The 19819-nt window shown below is 46.9% G+C and overlaps 1 protein-coding gene across 1 annotated transcript in view; it reads left to right on the top strand.

Annotated features, from left to right (window-relative positions):
- Positions 1 to 8023: 8023 nt before the first annotated feature.
- T265_12564 (hypothetical protein) overlaps positions 8024 to 19819 on the top strand; it is a gene marked incomplete at both ends in the record, with an annotated part of 14970 nt that continues 3174 nt past the window's right edge. Inside the window, 2 exons of the mRNA XM_009164388.1 lie at positions 8024 to 8381; positions 9708 to 9942. Coding sequence (XP_009162652.1) covers positions 8034 to 8381; positions 9708 to 9942 — 583 coding nt within the window. The remainder of the gene's footprint in view (positions 8382 to 9707; positions 9943 to 19819) is intronic.

Genomic DNA, 19819 nt, shown 5'->3' with positions numbered 1-19819 from the left:
TCAGTGAGTCTGTTCCATCTGACTTCTTCATCGTATACGCAATCTAGCGTTATTATTTGTATTTCCTTGCCACACACTCTCGTTAAGGTAAACCATTAGGTAGCCAGACCACTACAGCAGCAACAGAAACGGTTTGAAGAAATGCAACTGAAGCTCACTGAACCGCTGAATTGGAGACTGCGTATTTAGAAAGCAGCAGCTACTACTAGTGAGACTTCTAATGCCTCAACTGATGCGGCCGCGGCCATCACCCCGGAGTTCATATTCGACACTTTTTCTGGTAACACGTTTGACTCCTCGTTCAAGCGGTACGAAGAAGCATTCATAAGTGGTTTACCCAAGTCTGATGACTGATGAAACATCAGACTACCCAGTCGGAAACTCAGTGCATCGGAGCATGAGCGGGACACATATTTCATTCTCCTCAAGCGACCCTGCGACGTCAGATTTAATGAAACGGTCAGAACACCGTCCGGGATATTCGGCCATCAAACGCAAGTGCCTGACATTGGTCAAGGAAGATGATGATAATTTCATCACGTCTGCCGGTGGTTCCAACCTGGAACACAAGCGCTTCAACCTCAGCTAAACGAAGGAAAGCCAGTCTCAGTACCACACGTTTGTATCCTGTTTGCAGTCGTCCCAGGATTCTGATATTAGAACCCGGCTTCTTAGCAGAAACGGGGTACTGAAATGGTCTTGTGGAGCCTCGCCGCCATTTTTCAACCACTCACCAGTGCGAAGGACGACACGGCTATGATCGGTCTGTCACCTGCTTCTTCAAGTAGCTGTATTTACGCTACCGTCTCCCGTGTTCCAAGGAAATCTGGCAAGCCCGATCGAGGGTGGAGAACGCCTTCCACAAGCCGCTGATGTTGCCGTGAGGACGCTACACCTTTTTTCACTTGTGACTTTTAGGTGAACGGCAGTCACTGACCGACTAGAAAAAAAGCGACCCGGAAAACTTGGGCAAAAGCCTCGATCCTGTGTAACAATTCGTGAACCTGTGAATCCATGCACCCATAATTAGCGCAGGCTTCCTGACCCACTACAACTTATCTGTCGGTGTTTGACACTACCGCCTCTTGGATATGCTAACTTTCATCTCCGTCGACGGAATTAGTGTCACAACTTCTTCCACACTTGTCCGAGTTATCTTACCTGATTCCCATTCTGCTGACGTACTTAGGGATTTCCCAACTCATACTCGTCCGTATCAGTACACCGAAACCAGTCACTCATTCCATCGTTTACCACATCCAGACGAGGGGTCCCGCTGTCCATACCAACCTCCGTCGACCTCATCTGGGTAAGCCACAAATCGCAAGACACGAGTTCAAACATATGCTCGAACTTGGCGTCATCCGCACTCCATCGAGTCACTGGTCATCATCCGTACATATGGTACCCAAGAAATCGAAAGGTGTTTGAAGACCGTTCTCTGAATAACGCCACTATCCCAGACAGGTATATCATCCAGCGTATCCACCAAGTACCTTATGCCATACGTTTTTTGTCAATTGCATGAAAGTTTTGGTTGAATATGGAATAACTATAAAAAAATGTGCGCTCGCACAATTTCATGCAATGCAAACCTGGTCAGGCCCTTCGATTCTCTCGCTTTTGGTATCGCTCGCGTTTTCAGCGTCATTCCCGGGTCTCTTGTGCCAATTCTGTTATCATAACGTTTCAGACCAACTCCGGAATCTATTTTATTTGGGAACTGTTCGGAAGAGGACCCCCGGACAACCATGATTGGCTTACTGTTTGTTCGCTGACCTGGGCCAACGAGCGCCCAGGTCAGTAGCACTTGTAAACGGCGATAACCTGGAAATTCTGACGCCTTCTAGATGCGGCATTGGCAAACGGCATTCGGCCAATAGTGGGTTAGGAATTGATGTTGGGTGCAGACTTTCGACCAATCAGACCTCGGTTTGATGCCGGACATGAAAACGTCCCGAAAATTTGGCCAATCTTGTGCGAGATAGGCTACTCGGCCGTAGCAGCGCCTGATTGCGGGCGGTAAGGCGGGATCCCTGTGGATTTCCGACTAACGGCCCGACATCTCGGGTATCGAAGTCTCCGATCAACGCCCAGTGAATTTTACTGCTAAAGAGGCCCATCATTGGCATTGGGACTTTTGTAAACACATTCCATGGCCATACTCATACCTTATCATATAAGCCACCAACACTCCCATGCGGTATTTCTCCCAACGGAGTTGTAAGCCGCAAGTGTATGTACCGTCTACATATATGTAGACTGACCATAACTGTCGGCATTCTAGAATCGGCAAAGAATGGGAACCATCCTCATCTGCCCACATGTCAATGTATAAAGAAATGTATAAAAAAATGTTACGAATACAAGGTAATGGATGCCAGAAGTTTTTGGAGCTGGTGATGTAAAGGATGTGGACGCGCTGCTTGATTCATATCAAGATGGGGAAGCCTCCTCTTCTTTGCAACACGAACGTTAACTCTTGCTACGACATCGCCATCTTTCAAAAGCGTTGCATGAAGACTTTCGTCCTGTTGGTTAAGGTTTACAAGCCCGATCTGTCCTCTAATTTTGTGGGAGATCCTGTATATCAGCAGCGAGCGAAGGTGAATGCAGTCGGTCATCCAGAAAATCCGCGAGACGGCTCCGAAGTGCTCCACCCAACGCTGGCCGTCTTCGTACGTTTTTGTCGGTGTACCGTCTGCTTCGAACATAATTTCGCTATCGTACTTCCCACCTCTGATGAGGTGGAAGAGTCTTCAAGCGTCTGTAGAGAGTAGAATGGCTTCCACTTCCGAAGCGCGTTCAGACTGCGATGAGCAGCCTGGACACTGCTAGAGATGCTGCGCTTTAGGATCAAGCACGCAAGTCTAACAGGGACCCAGTCTCGTATACGCTACTGGTTTTAACCACAACTGCCCAACCCTGTTGTGTGCGGACATGAAAACGTCCCGAAAATTTGGCCAATCTTGTGCGAGATAGGCTACTCGGCCGTAGCAGCGCCTGATTGCGGGCGGTAAGGCGGGATCCCTGTGGATTTCCGACTAACGGCCCGACATCTCGGGTATCGAAGTCTCCGATCAACGCCCAGTGAATTTTACTGCTAAAGAGGCTCATCATTGGCATTGGGACTTTTGTAAACACATTCCATGGCCATACTCATACCTTATCATATAAGCCACCAACACTCCCATGCGGTATTTCTCCCAACGGAGTTGTAAGCCGCAAGTGTATGCACCGTCTACATATATGTAGACTGACCATAACTGTCGGCATTCTAGAATCGGCAAAGAATGGGAACCATCCTCATCTGCCCACATGTCAATGTATAAAGAAATGTATAAAAAAATGTTACGAATACAAGGTAATGGATGCCAGAAGTTTTTGGAGCTGGTGATGTAAAGGATGTGGACGCGCTGCTTGATTCATATCAAGATGGGGAAGCCTCCTCTTCTTTGCAACACGAACGTTAACTCTTGCTACGACATCGCCATCTTTCAAAAGCGTTGCATGAAGACTTTCGTCCTGTTGGTTAAGGTTTACAAGCCCGATCTGTCCTCTAATTTTGTGGGAGATCCTGTATATCAGCAGCGAGCGAAGGTGAATGCAGTCGGTCATCCAGAAAATCCGCGAGACGGCTCCGAAGTGCTCCACCCAACGCTGGCCGTCTTCGTACGTTTTTGTCGGTGTACCGTCTGCTTCGAACATAATTTCGCTATCGTACTTCCCACCTCTGATGAGGTGGAAGAGTCTTCAAGCGTCTGTAGAGAGTAGAATGGCTTCCACTTCCGAAGCGCGTTCAGACTGCGATGAGCAGCCTGGACACTGCTAGAGATGCTGCGCTTTAGGATCAAGCACGCAAGTCTAACAGGGACCCAGTCTCGTATACGCTACTGGTTTTAACCACAACTGCCCAACCCTGTTGTGTGCTTTACGCTTCGTAAATTTGTCCACCATGACTCCAACCATTCCTGGGCTCGGAAAACTAAGACTTAGATAAGGAAAAGATAAGCGCTCAGCTGTAACACCCTTTCGGTGCCCAGGTGCCATGCCACCAGAAGGAAGCACGAGGGCTGGGATACTGCCAGGTCGCCAAGCCTAGACTGGAAAATTCTAGAGACATAGTTCGGGTTCGAACCATGGACTTTCCGGTCAATAAGTTCGCGCTCTAACCACTAAGCCATCTCGCCCCTTATTTAGAACTATCCACTTGTATATTCGTCCAGCTTTCACATTTCAGTGCACAGCTGCCATGCAACCCGAATGAAGGACCACAGCTGAGCTAATGATAAGAAACAAAATGTGGTCCGGGCACAGGGTCAACACTCTATCTCCATTATTAGATCAGATGATATCAAAACCCGAACGGCCTTTCAGATGCAAGCTTAAAGGGGACGCGAGGATGAAAAAATGCAGTTATGTTCGCTCTGGGACATACGCATATAGAGCAAAACAGTCTGGCGAAGACGATACGTTGGCAGAAAATTTGATAACATTTAGTAAAGTTTTCTGTTGATAGATTAAGTTTGGCACGCAACGAATAAGTGATTATGCTTAAGAGTACACAGCGATGAAAATCCTAATATTATATGTAATAGTTGTCCATGAACTCTGAGGGTCATATACTATCCGGTTACCGAGGCCCAAGTAGGGGACTTAACCGGAGGAGCTCCAGCAGGAGCCTCTGATGATAGGACCCAACCCACAAAACAGTGAGATGAAGCGTGAAGTCCGCACTTCATTGGGAGACTTTGATCACAGAGGTAGTTCGTAAGCCTAATGGCGCATTGTTTTCGATGATCATACAAACCCTTGACGGTAGGGCGCCACCTATGATCCTCAGTGCGCCATAAGACCATGTTTGTCAGTGAGCAACAAAACAGCTCGGTCCATATGTAAGTTCAGCCGCGAGGTGAGTGGGGGCCCACACGCCATTAGGACCGTTCACTGAGACATCAGGAATGATGATGGTCAGTCCTGCGAAAAGTTCAACACGATGAGGCTATTACTACGCCCTCATACTCCAGGTCAGTGACTTTATTTGAAATTCAGGCAGGCAGACTTTGTCACGATGCCGTAATGGAGCGTTTGCGGCTATTCGTAAGGAGCCGACTAACTGGGTCTGAACTCACTGCTCTCTGGGAGTACTACTGCTGTTTACGACTGCTTATTCATCACGGGTGGCTTGTTTACAGCTAGCTTCCAAAGGTCACCCCGTCTGTCCACGACCTAGAGAAGCGTCCAGAGGTATAATCTCCGCCCCATCCCGAATATTCCGTTGACACAGATACCGAGTATTAATGTTTCGTAAACTGAGAAAGGACGTGAGCTGACGAGCCACGGCTAGATTTGAGTCTTTCGAGCAAAACGGGGCGGGTCCTGATTAAAAAATATCCCGTTTAGTAATCAATTCACGTTTCGCATCGTACATTAGATTTGCAATATCTCCCGTTTGGCTCACAGACAGACGGTTTGCGAGTCCTGTCTCGCGGATTCTCCGGTACGGCTTCCTTGTATTCCCGATTTTATTTACTGAATTTCCTCCTCCACGTCTTCCTCCGTACAGTAGCTTTGTTTTAGCTGATGTCGAACTGATCACCTCGATGGGATCCGGCGCCTCGCGTTCCTTGGTGACAATAACCATTCCGAAATCCGATGATTTTTATGTTCACGCCTGGAAGGACGAGAGGGATTTTCTGGCGTATTGCATAGCTCCGGTTATCCGTGTCCCATGGTAGTCAGTGTTTTTTCTGTGGGGCGACGTGTTTGCGCACTTAATAGTCAATTTGGTACAGTTCTTTTACCTATTATCCGCAAGGTTTTCCCACTGGTAAATGGCAATTTGGTTTCATAGGTTAGCCGGAGAATAGATGAGAATCGGTGCCTGTTGAGGTTATGTGTGTCCTTGTATGCTCTAGGATGATCGTCATTCAAGAACTGGATTTCGCTGCCGGTAGATGGTCCCGCTTTCCTTAATTTGGTTCCAGCGGTGGACGTCAAGTAGCACTGTGGTATCTATTTCATCCACACTAGCTACTACCCAGAAGACGCTGGTGTTCACTATAATGTTGCGAAAACCGCCCACCGTAATCTTTAGGTTTTACGCTTTACTGAATACACCTCTAAGCGTCTGTGGAGCCTTGAGCTGCCCTACTTGTACGTGAGAGCGTTCTTCGGTCTGTTTTCTGTGGACAAGGGAGTGATAGTTTTCGGTAGAGGTTTTTTAGATTGGGATTACAATTGATGGATGTGTATTTTTACCCTTCAAATAGAGAGACTAGTGTTTCAATGGGCGTGAGTTCTTATGGAGGTAGACAGTCGGAGGGCACCGAGCCGGATGTTTCTGAGTGTCTAATAGAGTATTTAAGCCGCAACTGCCCGGCCGATGGCTATACCGACACCGCGGCAGCCCCTTTTCAGTACCTGTAGGCTCACCTAAAACTCGTAGACGGTAGCGGCAAGTTCAGCTACCATACTTGAATGTTGCATTAGCGCTTCAGGACTGCAGCAAATATCTGTAGATCAAGCATCTGGAGTGAAGCCTACTTGCTTAAGTTTCCACATATTGTTGTTGTAAAGACAGGAACGATGAGGTGATCGTTTTGGGCTGTGGAATACAATAGGTCATTTTTCTGGGTCCCTGGCTGTCCAACCAAGTTCTGGGACCTCTAGAATTGGGACATAAAGGGGAGGTAAGGGATAACAATAAAGAAAGATGGAAGAAGCCAGTCGTCATGGATTTGGCATATGTATGTATGGTCGCGAGATGGCTTTCAGTGGTTGGAGCGCGAATTTACTGATCCGGAAGGTCCTCGGTTCGAACCCGACCTTTGCCTCTCGACTTCCCCCATTTGGGCTTGGGCAACCTCCCAGTAAACACGTCACCGGTGGCACCGTGTTTACTGGGGTGGCATTATACCAGCCCTCGTGCCTCCTTTTGGTGGCACCGAAAGGGTGTTACAGCTGAACGGTTTTTTGTGTATGTCCGCTGCACGACTTAAATGGAGTGGAGTCCTGGGAGTTGTAGTTCAAAAAGTTTATCATCTTGTGAAGACTGGTAATTAATGAATGCAAAGTTTTCCCTGCTTTGGCATGAACGACCTTGACAGATAACACCAGGTCAGAAGGTTGATTGACCATACACAAAAAACAATGATAACTTGCAACGTCCCGCTGGAACTCAGAAGGACAGGGACTAGGTCTCCAATTCACCCGATTATCCAGTGAAAAGTTTCTTATCTCCCTGATCATAACTTGTACATTAAACCAAATATCTCTTCCTCATATGTACTGCTACTTCTACTTACTATTAGTAACAAATGGGGGCGAGATGGCCCAAGTGGTGAGAGCGCGAATTTACTGACCGGAAGGTCCGTGGTTCGAATCCGACCTCCGCCTCTCGACTTCCCCTGTCTAGGCTTGGGCATCCTGGCAGTATCCCAGCCCTCGTGCTTCCTTCGGGTGGCATGGCAGCTAGGCACCGAACGGGTGCTACAGCTGAACGCTTTCTTTCTTTCTTTTTTCTATTAGTAATAATAATTGCTGCTAATTGCTGTGGTTACCCAAACTGCTGTACACAAACACACGGCCATTGGACATAAAACTGAGCTGATCTGTTAGCCCCCAAAGTTGTTTTTATTAGAATCACTTATGAATTTCATCGGTAGTAACTGGCTAGGTGGCCTAGGTGATGAGATGTAATACCATGTTGGATGACTCCATGTAGTCGCAATGCGGCATATGTATATTCTCGTGAATGAACATTTGTAGTACCGCACTGCAGAGAAGCTACTGGTAATTAGTGGTATGTCACACGCTCTGTAACTTTATTCTTTCACATTGAGTTTAGTGCGATTCTTTTGCATTCGGCTTTAATTTTTTGAGGATGTAGGTACCACCTAGTGTTTGTAGTTGACTCCCCCCTTTTCTCACACCACAGTGATGCACCTGCGTCAAACGCTGATGTTTCTGTCAGCGATGATAAAATATCGTTAATATCCCTGACTTAGTTCCATTTGTGTTTCAGCCCTACAATGTTTCTTCGACAATTCGCTCTGACCGCAGTTCGCTTCAGTCGACTCCAAAGGTCGTCCACCCTATTGACTACGCGTGGTTATACTGTACAGGTGCAGAAACCAGCACCCGATTTCTCTGGTACCGCAGTTTTCAACGGAGAATTCAAGGAGATCAAACTGAAAGATTTCCTTGGGAAATATTTAGTGCTGTTTTTCTACCCGCTTGACTTCACTTTCGTCTGTCCCACCGAGTTGATAGCGTTCTCCGATAAGATGGATGAATTTTCCAAGATCAATACGGCTATCGTTGGCGTGTCCACCGATTCGCATTTCAGTCATTTAGCGTGGATCAATACTCCTCGCAAAGTAAGTGTTTGTTGTAAAGCAGGTACTGGGAGTCGATCTACAGGAAACTAGGTTTCGTCTGGGCACATAGTAAACATAAGTCTGAGCCTAATATGCCCCTTTATCTGCCCAGAAGATCTGCATCCATGATGATTCATGACAATACAGCCAGGAACCACAATCATAGGAAGGCAGCAGTATACGATATGTCCCCTGGAGGGAGATGTACTAACTAGTGGCTAAAGTGGAAACCAATACAGATTCCAGGAGTTTCAACAAGGAGGAAAATAATCTCTCTGATAGCCTATATATCTAAAAAAAATTCCAAAAGCGAGGCGCTAGAATGTGAATGTTTAAAACTGTCCGTGACCTGATTGACATATTAATATTCTGATTGGGTTTGGTCGAGTTACTGCTTTTTCGATGGAGACCTCGAGATATCATATATTGGTTAACTGGTGAAGATGAACCAGCTCCTCATCCAGTTGCACTCCTGCATCCAAGTTGTCGCTTTCCATCAGTAGCTGATCAAATTCCCACTTTTTCATATAGCCAGGATATTTAGATGCCAATGTACTGGTTGGACAATTATATGCACTGAATAATCAACCCGTTCGTATTCCACCACTCGTCGATAAACGAAATCGTGGCAGCCGGAGCTAACGTACCTTCGGCACACTTTTCAAAGCTGAGTAATGACTGAATCTAAGTGTAGAGTATTCATCTGTTTTTGATCACTTCGCGGGTTTCTACTGATTCTAATGAGTTCGTGCTACTGGTGCTGGTTCACTTTTGTGTACTCAGTGAAGGTCGAACCGCTCAGTAAGAATCTGGAAGTATTTTTCTTCAAGGTAAAATTTTGTCCTCAGTGAACAGTGTAGAACAAACCACGCTAAAGATGTAGGTTATTTTTTATCAAGGGAGGAATTTATTCATATCTCCCAGTTGCGGCACATTTGGACGCAAAACTCACACAATCTGATGGGATCACGAATCTGACATAGCTTCATGTCGCAGGTGTAATTGAAAAGTAAGCAATCCTGTCGAGTGACAGTTTTCGTTATCGAATTCGTGAGCGTCGAATGCCGAACCATCTGGAAGCTTTCTGCTCTGGTCACCAGACGGACAGTAACAGGGGAGATATGTTAGAGGTTCCAGCTCCTAACGTCTACCATGACCCTCTGTGGATTGGTGTTTTTTAAACACTCCAACTAGTTAGATTGTAAAGTCAAACACGGGAGAGTTGTCGTCACACAAATTGACTTGAACTGTACCTTATTCTATTTCAAATGCTCACTACTGGATGGTATCATTTTTCTGCGGCGCCCCGTTTTTCCTCTTTCATAGGAAGGGGGTTTGGGTGGATTACGCTATCCTCTGCTGGCCGATTACAAAAAGTCCATTTCTCGTGATTACGGAGTATTGCAAGAGGGAATGGGTGTAGCTCTTCGTGGACTGTTCATCATCAACCCTGAGGGAATAGTTCGTCAGATCACAATTAATGACCTTCCGGTTGGAAGGTCGGTCGATGAAGTGCTTCGTCTGGTTAAGGCCTTCCAGTTTGTGGATAAGCATGGTGAAGGTAAGTTCATTTTAATGAGCCTCACTTTACAATGCTTTTTGTTGAATACGATTCCCAAGTTGCTTGCTATCAGATAACTTTCTTATCTGTGTAATGAAAAACCCAACAATTGTGGAAGATAGTTTTTGTGCGTCTCTCCATCAGATGACCAGTGACGGTATCATAAAGCGACTGATATCTACCCTCTACCGGGTGCTAGACTAGCAGCGTACGCGTTGGCAGCCAACAGTATCGATATTCCTTGATTTCAAAGCCTATGCAAATGTTGGCTGGTTCGTTATTCTGAACACAAGGAGTGTCCCAAGAAAGTATGAAAAAATACGTTTTTCGGAATGATAGACGAATGAATATACACATGGAGTCCCCTCAAGGATCTCTCAAAAGATGTCGTTTGTATTCATTGGTGTTTCATTGAATGGATTTTGGGATGCTTCAAAAACCTTTGTATCTGATAATCGTCGACGAAAGTACCCCTAGTTAATAATTGCACACGACACGATACACCTAGCAAATGACTCAAGTCACCTCATTCATTGATACACTTCGCAGGCTTAGATTTGAAGACCATACGTTACGAGAATAAAAAATATATTTCAACATCTCTTTTATTGTTTACGAACTGAGGATTTTGAACAAGAAGGCTATCTACCAACCAGTCATCTTCAGGATCATGAGCATCCGTAACGATTTAATTGTTAAACACTTCTCTTCACTATCATACTCTAGGTTGGGATTCCTCGTTGTAAGACCACTGGGCTACTTCGCGGATGATTGATCGGAAACGACCAATAGGTTCACACTGATGTTCGTGTTAGAGCCGTCCCGTGATCCCCGCCATTCTACGCGATTGGTTTACGAGGATGACCGTTATCCACATGTGTCCTCAAATCAAGAAAGATCTTGTGTATAAAATTATAGCGGTGCAAAATAATCATATTGAAAGACTGTCAAACCAAGCAGCACGGAAAAGTCGAAAAAGATTGACTCAATTTATCAAGAAACCCTAACAACGTGCAATTAGTCACTGAAGTGCCGTCAAATAGATAATGGGCCACCTTGAGGCAACTGGTTCATGACCGGTTTCAGCATGGGCAGACAAAAGTTTTAAGTTTCTGTCGTAATTTAAAAGTAGACCAAATAGGATGAAATATAAGTGTTTGCTAGCCTTCAACATTTGTGGCGCCAGCATGGCATCAACTTGACCGTCAAGAGTGGAACGTGCAATACCGCTGCCCGATTTGTCTCAGTTGAGTCAGTTCAACTCAGTTTATCAGCTATAAACCGTGTGTGCTCATTGGTTTGAGCTACTACAGTTTCAATCACCTGGAAACAGGAAAGTGCAACCAAGCTTTGGAGGCGAAGGCGTGTTCAATTTGTCCAGAGATCGGGTAGCTGCACATTAAAGGCGATAGTTTTGATGCACGAGAGCCACTGGCTGCCCGATTGGACCATTTCCGCAAATTTCATTAACCACTTGTTAATTGAGTCCCGGGAGCCCCATACAGGGAGGCGGCAGTTGCTGACTCGACTAAGTTTACTGGTTAGTGTTTTCGTACTTCGTTGCCAGGTCATACACTCTCCACCTCTCGATCGTTTCCACTCAGCACATGACTGGGAAAAAAAGCACTCTGTGGAGCAGATGGTCTTCTGGTACGCGGAGTGCATATCCCAACCAGTGCAGCTTATGAAGCGTGAGTAATTCATCTATCGCGGGAGAGTTCCTTCTTCCTAAGACCATCTGGCGTACCTCAGCATTACTAATTCTATGTTCCTATCAGAATTGACCAGTACTTCGGAGACACAGATGATCAAACACTGACATCTTTCGTATGTTCTCTGCACGTGGGGGCCACGTCTCTGATCCATACAGCAGTGTGTATCGCACCACCGCAGTGTAAACTCTTCTCTTGACAGACAAACTCACGTCACGTCGGTGCCATAGGTGCCGGAGTTCGGCAAAAGCTGTCTTGGCCTTTACGATTTGAGGAATGATCTCATCTCCAGCCCAATTAAACAAATTTATCTATCACATCGATTGACCCACCTGCAAGCATGAGGTGTGGGCTTGATCCCACCCAGTCTTGTAGCAGCACTTTACACTTTGCATGTGTGAAGCGCATGCCAGACCGTGCGGCAGATTTATTTAGGTTATTTAAAATCATTTGCATTTGGGAAGGATCTGAACTAAGGAGAGCAATATCGTCTGGATACTCAATGTCTGTGAGGGAACGTCCCAGGAGCATTTCGAATCCAGAGGTTTCAGAGGCAGGCAGAGAAATTTCAAGCAGTGTATCAATAACAAAGTTGCAGAGGAAAGGGGAAAAAGGACAGCCTTGTCTTACACCACTGGACGTGGTGAATTCAGACGAGAGCTTCCCGTATATTTGTACGTGCCCACAGGAGTTCGCATACAGTGCCCTCATAAGGGAGATGAATTCGGAAGTAACATCTTTGATCGCCAGACACTGCCAAAGTTGCTGACGATCGACAGAATCGGAATCAGCTTTCAAATCAAGAAAGACCACCAACGTGGGACGTTTGAAGGAGTGGCGCTGTTCAAGAATTTGTCTCAAGGGAAAGATACGGTCGATGCGTCCTCGGCCAGGGCGAAACCCAACTTGATTCTCACGAATCTGTCTCTCCCGATAATCCTTCAACCTCATCATCATCATCATCATCATTGTCAGCTGTAATGACCGCGTGCTTGTCGTACAGTGGTTGTAGCTGCCGCAGTTTTGTTCACCGATGATTTTTTTTTGGGGGGGGAGGGGTAGGTAGCTGCGCATTGCAGGCGGGAGCTGATAAATTAGTGCATAAATCCAGCACTGTCAGTGGGCTGTCAAGTGGGTAGGGGGGGTAGAAAAGGAGCTATGCATTGAAGGCAATAGCTTGGATGCACGAGCGCCACTGAGGGCGCGACTGGGCCATGTCTGATAATGTCTCTAGCCATTGATGTGGCCCGTCTCGGGGTCCCCATCCAGGAAGACGGCAGTGACCAGCGCAGCTGAGTTTACTGGTAATGGCTTTCATACTTCGCTGCCAAGTCATTGTTTGACCACCTCTAGATCTCTTCCACCTTTCACCTGGTTGTGCGAAAAGAGCCCTTCGAGGAAGTCGGTCGACTGGCATACGCAGCACGTGGCCAAGCCAGCGCAACCTATGCGGTGTGATCAGTTCATCTACCGAGGGTGAGTTATTTCTCCCGAATAACATTCGACGTACTTCAGAATTACTGATCCGGTTTTCCCACCAGATTCGAACAATGCTCCGAAGACATCGATGGTCAAACACTGAAAGTCTTTTTACGTCCTCGGCGCGCAGCGACCAGGTTTCTGATCCATATAGTAATATGGAATCCTTCAACCTGCGCAAAATAATGCCAGACAGCACCTTAGATGCGGGCTGATACCGCGATGGTTTCCATATGACGTTCTTGCTCCCTTTTTGAAAACTGGGATGATGGTCGAGGAGCTCCATTCGATTGGGATTCTGTTTTCGTTCCAAATCTGCAGTATAGTTATCGGACTGTTCGCCAGGACCTTGCCACCTTCCTTGAAGAGTGCGGGGTGTAGACCGTCCGGGCCAGATGCCTTGTCGCGCTTCAGGATTGAAATCTCACGCTGGATCTCGGTTGTTCATGGTGCGTTGGTGTCAATGTCCCATTCAGGCCCGCTTGATTCTTCCAGCGATTGTGTTGAAGGAGACCAGGTGAACTGTTCTTAGAAGTGCTCAGCCCACCACTAAAGACGGCGATTGATGGAGTGAATTACTCTTCCGTATTTTTCGCATATTGCCTCACTGACACCTGCCTTCTTTTGACCCACTGATAGGGTCAATTGAAACAGGGGGCAGCGGTCGCCTACAGCGAAAGCCTTTCCCATCTTCTGGACCTTCAAAGTCCACCAGCATTCTCCGCCATTCTTCCTCTCCGGTGTTTGAGGGATCTGTGTGCGCGATCATAGTCTTTGGTTGCTGGTATGGCTTTTTTGACAGTAACAAGATCTACTGATCTCGAAGATGTCCAGTGTTCACTGATTTGGGGAAGATGGGCTGGGCAAACAGTTTTAAAAGCTGACAGCGTTGCTTCTTTAACTGGCATCCATTCATCCTCCAAGCAATCTTCGGCCTCCACATGACTGTGCTTTTCTCGTAGCTTTCTAGCCAGATCAACTCGATACTATTCAGCCACTAAAACTTGTCGAAGTTGATGAACGCTGCTGCTCTCTTTCGTCACGCGCAGTGCCGGCTGAAAGCGAAGTGCTAGGTGGGCCCGCATGAGTCAGTCAAGTTGCGTATCCCAGCGGGAACGACAGTCGTTAACTGAGGATCTCCATCGGCAACTGATAGCCTGTGGTCCAATTGAGTCCACGGCTGTCTTGTGGTAGGTGGCTTCCACGTAACTCGATGTGATCGTTTGTGTTAGAAGTTCGTACTGGCCAGGAACACACGATGATCTACACGCAACTGAGGAAGGCGCTCCCCATTATCCGTACGCTCAGAATCGACACCAAATCGACCACCTAATTGTGCTTCTCCGGGATTTAGTCGTCCAACTTGGGCATTCATATCACCCGCTAAGATTACTATATCCGTCCTTTTTGCCGACCGAAGCAGTCATGATAGATCTTAATAAAACTCGTCCTTCTCAGTCTCAGAACTGCTATCTGTTAGGATGTATGCCGATACGGCAGACAAACACCGTTTACCACATCAAACTGGGTTAGTCTTAATTGAGCAGGACAACTACACAGTGCAAAGGCGACTGTTTACGGGAATCCAGTCCAGTGAGGCGCTTTCAGCCCTGGGACTGAGTGCAAATCCCACACCGTAGATATCACGAGCCATTGCATCAGGATCACCGGATGCCCAAAGAATGGGATGTGGAACATCTGGGCTCTTCCTAAGTGGCTTGAGCAGTACGACCGAAGTGGGGTCTTGTATGTGCGTTTCGGAGGCACAACACACATCGATAGAAAGGGAAAGCACGGTTTCAGCAAGGGATGCCCGTTGCCCAATTTGACATACAGTACAGAAATTAAAGGCTGTAATGTGGATCAGTTCTTTTGAGGTTAGTAGGTGTTTATTTTGGTGGCCAATGGATTGGCAGCTGGGTAGATTGCACTGCATTGTACGATGGGTTGGGAGAGGATGAGGGGAAAGGCCGGTGAGTGAAAAGCTGCAAGGGCAAATGATACTTCCCGGTTGCCCAGGCCGACGAAGGGGGTTTGGTTGAGGTACCCTACCTTGAGCCTTTGACTCAGAAGTCTGACCCACAGGACAGTGGGAGGATGTAGGGTTTTGTTCGGGGACCCTGTCCCTAGCTCCCGACTCAAGAGTCTGGACTACGAGACCGGTTTTTACGGTTTTCTTTTTTTCCCTTTTTGGACCCAATGACTCAATAGTATGACCTACTTGGCTGTAGGGGGCCGGCCTGGCCAGATGGTACAGGGAGTAAGGTATTACTCTCTCACTCCTTATGCGGCTGCGTACAGCAGGTACCTCTTGAGCAGCACTGTTCTCTTTGGTCTTAAAAGTATTTCCACCGTATCGAATAATGCGCCAGCGGTCACGGTCAACCGTTGGACGTTTGGAGTATGCGGTTTTTTGTGCCGATCTTCTCTAACCCGTCCGTCCTCCGGGGAGGGCAGCACCACTGCTTCCATAAATATGGACAAGCTGGTCGCCCAAGGGGAAACGCCTTACTGCCTTCATACTCCTATCGCAAAGGACAGTACGACTTTACCTCCAGACCGCCTCGTGATACGATCACTCGCAACACGGGGACTCGCTATTCTTCGTCGGGCTGCTCCTCGTTGGCATTCCTGGCATGGTTGAACCTTTAGGAACTGAGTTCCAGCTAGTACAGCCCGCAGGACCATTGCAGGACAGAAACCTGACCACCATGAAAAGGTGGCAGCTTTGGGTCGGGTTGTCCAATTTCTATGATCAGAGACTCGGCCGCTGCGCGTAGATCTTCGAAGACCTCCGTGTTTGCCCATCGATACCTCCGGAGCATTGCGTTAGTCTAGTGAAAACATCAGAGCAGTAGTGCTGAAGGTATGTCGGGCGGCTCCACAGGTTGCGCTAGTTAGGCCATGTGCTCCGTATGGCAGAGGAAGCCTTCGCCCAGACTTGTCAGATGGAGGCGACCCGGGGACGGTCAGCTAAAGTCCCGGTAGCGAAGTGTGAAAACCCTTCCTAGTCAACCCACTCACTTTGCTGACTTTCGCTCCCTGAGTGGAAACCGTGGAACGAGACTAACTAATTGTTAGTAACCCTGACAGATACGACTGTCACGCAACCAATGGCAGTCTTGAGTCAAAGCCATTGCACCACCACGTAGCTTTCACTTTCTACCATACCGGACAAACAGAAACGTTCGACACTACTGAACGGAGAGAACCATCGCCCGCAGCGCGTGGCTGTCATTCGCTTACTCTCCTTACCCCTTATGAACGAAGCTGTGGCATTTGGAACCACTACATTTCGCTACACGTTTCTAGCTGAGAAATTGAATTGGTAAGAGAAAATTTTGGACAAGTTTCCTCTTCTATGACGAGGACCTCAACAAGGTGCTCGTGGAAATTACTGTGCATCTCTAAACGTGCTTGGGTGACCTTGCGATCGGGCACTAGTCCTCAAGGTGTCCGAGTGGTACAAAACATTCAGTGTAGGGGAATGCCTACGGTCGGTTTTCGATTAGGACTGATGGAACTAGCTGAGGTTCCTAAAGTGGATTGTTTATAAGTGCTCTGCAGGGGATTTTATCCAACCGTTTGATGTCGACCCGGATTTATCCCGTCGGTTCCTTGGTTTATATGTGACGACCAATCTTGTGAGCTTGTTTGGGAAGTGAGAAGAAAAGACATCGGCTAGTATGCCGGTTAGCCCTGCCGGAGAAAAGAGATGGAAACAAAAGTTAAGTTATCTGACCAAGTGGTCACAGTATGTGAAGGGGTCGCAAACGTAGGAAGTGAAAAAGTCAGCGACAGATATTACGCCCCGCCCCCATCGGTTGATTTTGGAATCGAGCGAGGTAGGTATGCGAATGGAAAATACGGATTCTAACTGAAAGTTAATCCTTGTGGGGAAGTTAACAGTGAGACCAAGGGAGGAGAAGTTACTCTGCCGATACAGAGACTGATACGTATGTGGAATCGCTCAGCGCGTGGAGTCTGAAAAAGTGATGAATCGTGGGTGGCAATAAGAGGCGAAATGTAGAGATTCGCAAAAAGTTGGGAGCAGTTCAGCAACCGAAGTTTGCATCTTTGATGCCCCACTCTGGCTCATTGAATCTGATTACATCCAGTTATCTAGACATAACTTTCGGCGCTCTCGTTGACCCTATTTACATGAGGATTGCACCCAAACACTGCCACTGGTCCTCATCCAATCTCTTCACTGGGTTGGAATCATTAAGTGCTTTTCTGTCCAGTTAGAACCGATAAATCTTTCCCTTGTTTCTTCCATTATCCCTAACTTCTTGCTGCTCGAAATTCCTTATTCCACCCGTTTGGACCTTGGTTTTATCACCTCGTAGTTGGTAGATTCCCTTCACAGATCGGGCCACATCTGGTAGCAGCTATCTGTTGGGTGTTTCTTGGCCTCTTCGCGTGGTGGTATCTTTTCTGACGAAGAACGCTATTGTGGGCATTCCACTTATGCGGCCTCTTTCCTGTGAATAGGTTAGCTCTCGTGTAGAATTACCATGGCACAAAGTACAATATGCTTGCTCGTTAACTCATCGGTGAGTTGAAGACAAGGCTTCTCGTTGGGCAATGTGGTCTGTTGTATTTCTGATAGCACATCATCCATGATATCGTAATTAATGTGCCACGCGAACGACTCATCTATTAGTCTCAACTCGAACTACTCTGGCCAAGCCGGCCAAAAAATTTGGCACCAATAAAAAAACGCACTAGAAATGCATATCCCACGAATTTCTGGGATGATCCAGTGACCTTCAGCTTTAGATCTTCAGTGTTAACCCAGCCACCATACAGCTAGTCTAATTAGAATGCTGAACATTCGTCAGGTCTAGAAATGCATATCCCACGAATTTCTGGGATGATCCAGTGACCTTCAGCTTTAGATCTTCAGTGTTAACCCAGCCACCATACAGCTAGTCTAATTAGAATGCTGAACATTCGTCAGGTCGCGATGAAGTCTCGATGGGAATTCCATACTCATCACCAGTCGCACACCATAATTAATCTCAGAAATGTGACTTTCTATAGGTCACGTGCGACAACAATGATAGCAGTGGACGGACTTCTTGAGACAGCTATAGATCACCTCCTCACTGCGAAATACACTCATTTGCAAACTAATTTGGTTTTGCGAGAGACTTATCTGGAAGCCAGCTGAATCTATCGTTTATGGTGTTATTATGAGTAGTATATTACGTGTATGCACGTATTGTGATATCTCCAATATCGTATCTGCTGACAAATGAGGCGGCCTGGTGCAGCACATCCAGTTGGTTAGAAACATCATAAACGAGAGATTCAGCTGGATTCTAGATGAGTCTCTGGCAAAACCAAATTTGTTTGCAAATGAGTGTATTTTGCTAAGTTCGTGCAATTTGGGTTCAAGTAGAACATAAGGTTGACGGAAGCTCGGGGACTGTACCTACCTAATGAACCCCAAGAAAGGTGAAGCCGGTCGTGGGCTGTCGAAGAATTTTAAAAACCTTATAAGCAGTGTATTACCTCTCTCACTGCACCTTACTCGTCTATAAAGCATCCGCGCAGTTAGCTGCGTTGTCAACCGGGCAATGAATACGCTCTACAGACTCACATACTTTCCGTGCGCACGTGCTTGTGGCCGGAAACAAGGGGCTAGTGAACCAGTGTGGTTGTGTTGAATAAACGTTCAGAAATTAAGCGGAAGTGACCGATAGGCGGGACTACCTCTAGTATGAAATGCAGCTGGAAAGAGCTCGGGGGTCCGTTGTTTGAACCCAACCGCGGCATCTCGACTGCTTCTGTCTAGGCTTAAGAAATCCGGAATTACCTCAGCCCTCCTGCTTCCTTCGGATGGTACGCCTGATCAACTTTTTTCAGCAACCGGTTTTGGTTACCCAGAAGTCCAGCTGGCAATCGGCGTCACGTGTTCTGGCTAAATCAGGTTATTAGGCTATTGATCAGTGTTGCAGCCTCATTATCAAACTGGTGAAGTCTTAGAGACTCAAGTGCGCCTACCTGGTGAATCCCATGAAGGACGAAACCGGCCTTGGGCTGTCGGAAAGTTTTCAGCTGCCTTAAAGGTAGTGTCTTCCGTCGAGACAATATCCTCCAATGTCTCGGGTATCGTCTTAACAGAAATATGAGGTGGCCTGGTGCAGCACATTCAGTTGGTTAGAAACATCATAAACGAAAGATTCAGCTGGATTCTAGGCGAGTCTCACACCATTCATTGAAAAAAACCATAAATGAGAGATTCAGTTGTCTCACTAAAACCTGACGAGTTTGCAAATGAGTGTATTTCGTAAGTTGAGTGCTTTTGTGGACCCCCTGCTACACGAAAAAGCAATGCACCAAGTTCAATCCTGATGTTCGTGGTGACTATTCATCTCGTCATCTGCAACCAGTTCGACGATTGCCGGATTTGCTGGTCAAATATCCAGGAACTTCTCCCGTGTCATATGGCGCCACAATATCCTATTGCTAGTATCGGGTTCAGACAGGGAATATGCGGGTTTGGAGTAGTTTTTTATGATGATGCTATAATAAATAGGAATAAGTATAGCAGCAACATGATTTAACTGCCATCTTCCCCAAACGTTAAGCGGTCCTGCGATTTTTTAGCCAGGGATCTCGGTCCAACCATTAGCTTTACGTTGTGTTGAATGCGCGAAGAGCTCTATCGTCGTGGA

Source organism: Opisthorchis viverrini, assembly GCF_000715545.1.
Source record: "Opisthorchis viverrini unplaced genomic scaffold opera_v5_5, whole genome shotgun sequence".
NCBI lineage: Eukaryota > Metazoa > Platyhelminthes > Trematoda > Opisthorchiida > Opisthorchiidae > Opisthorchis > Opisthorchis viverrini.
Note: the sequence above shows the minus strand (reverse complement) of the source record. Positions and strands in the feature narration are given on the sequence as shown.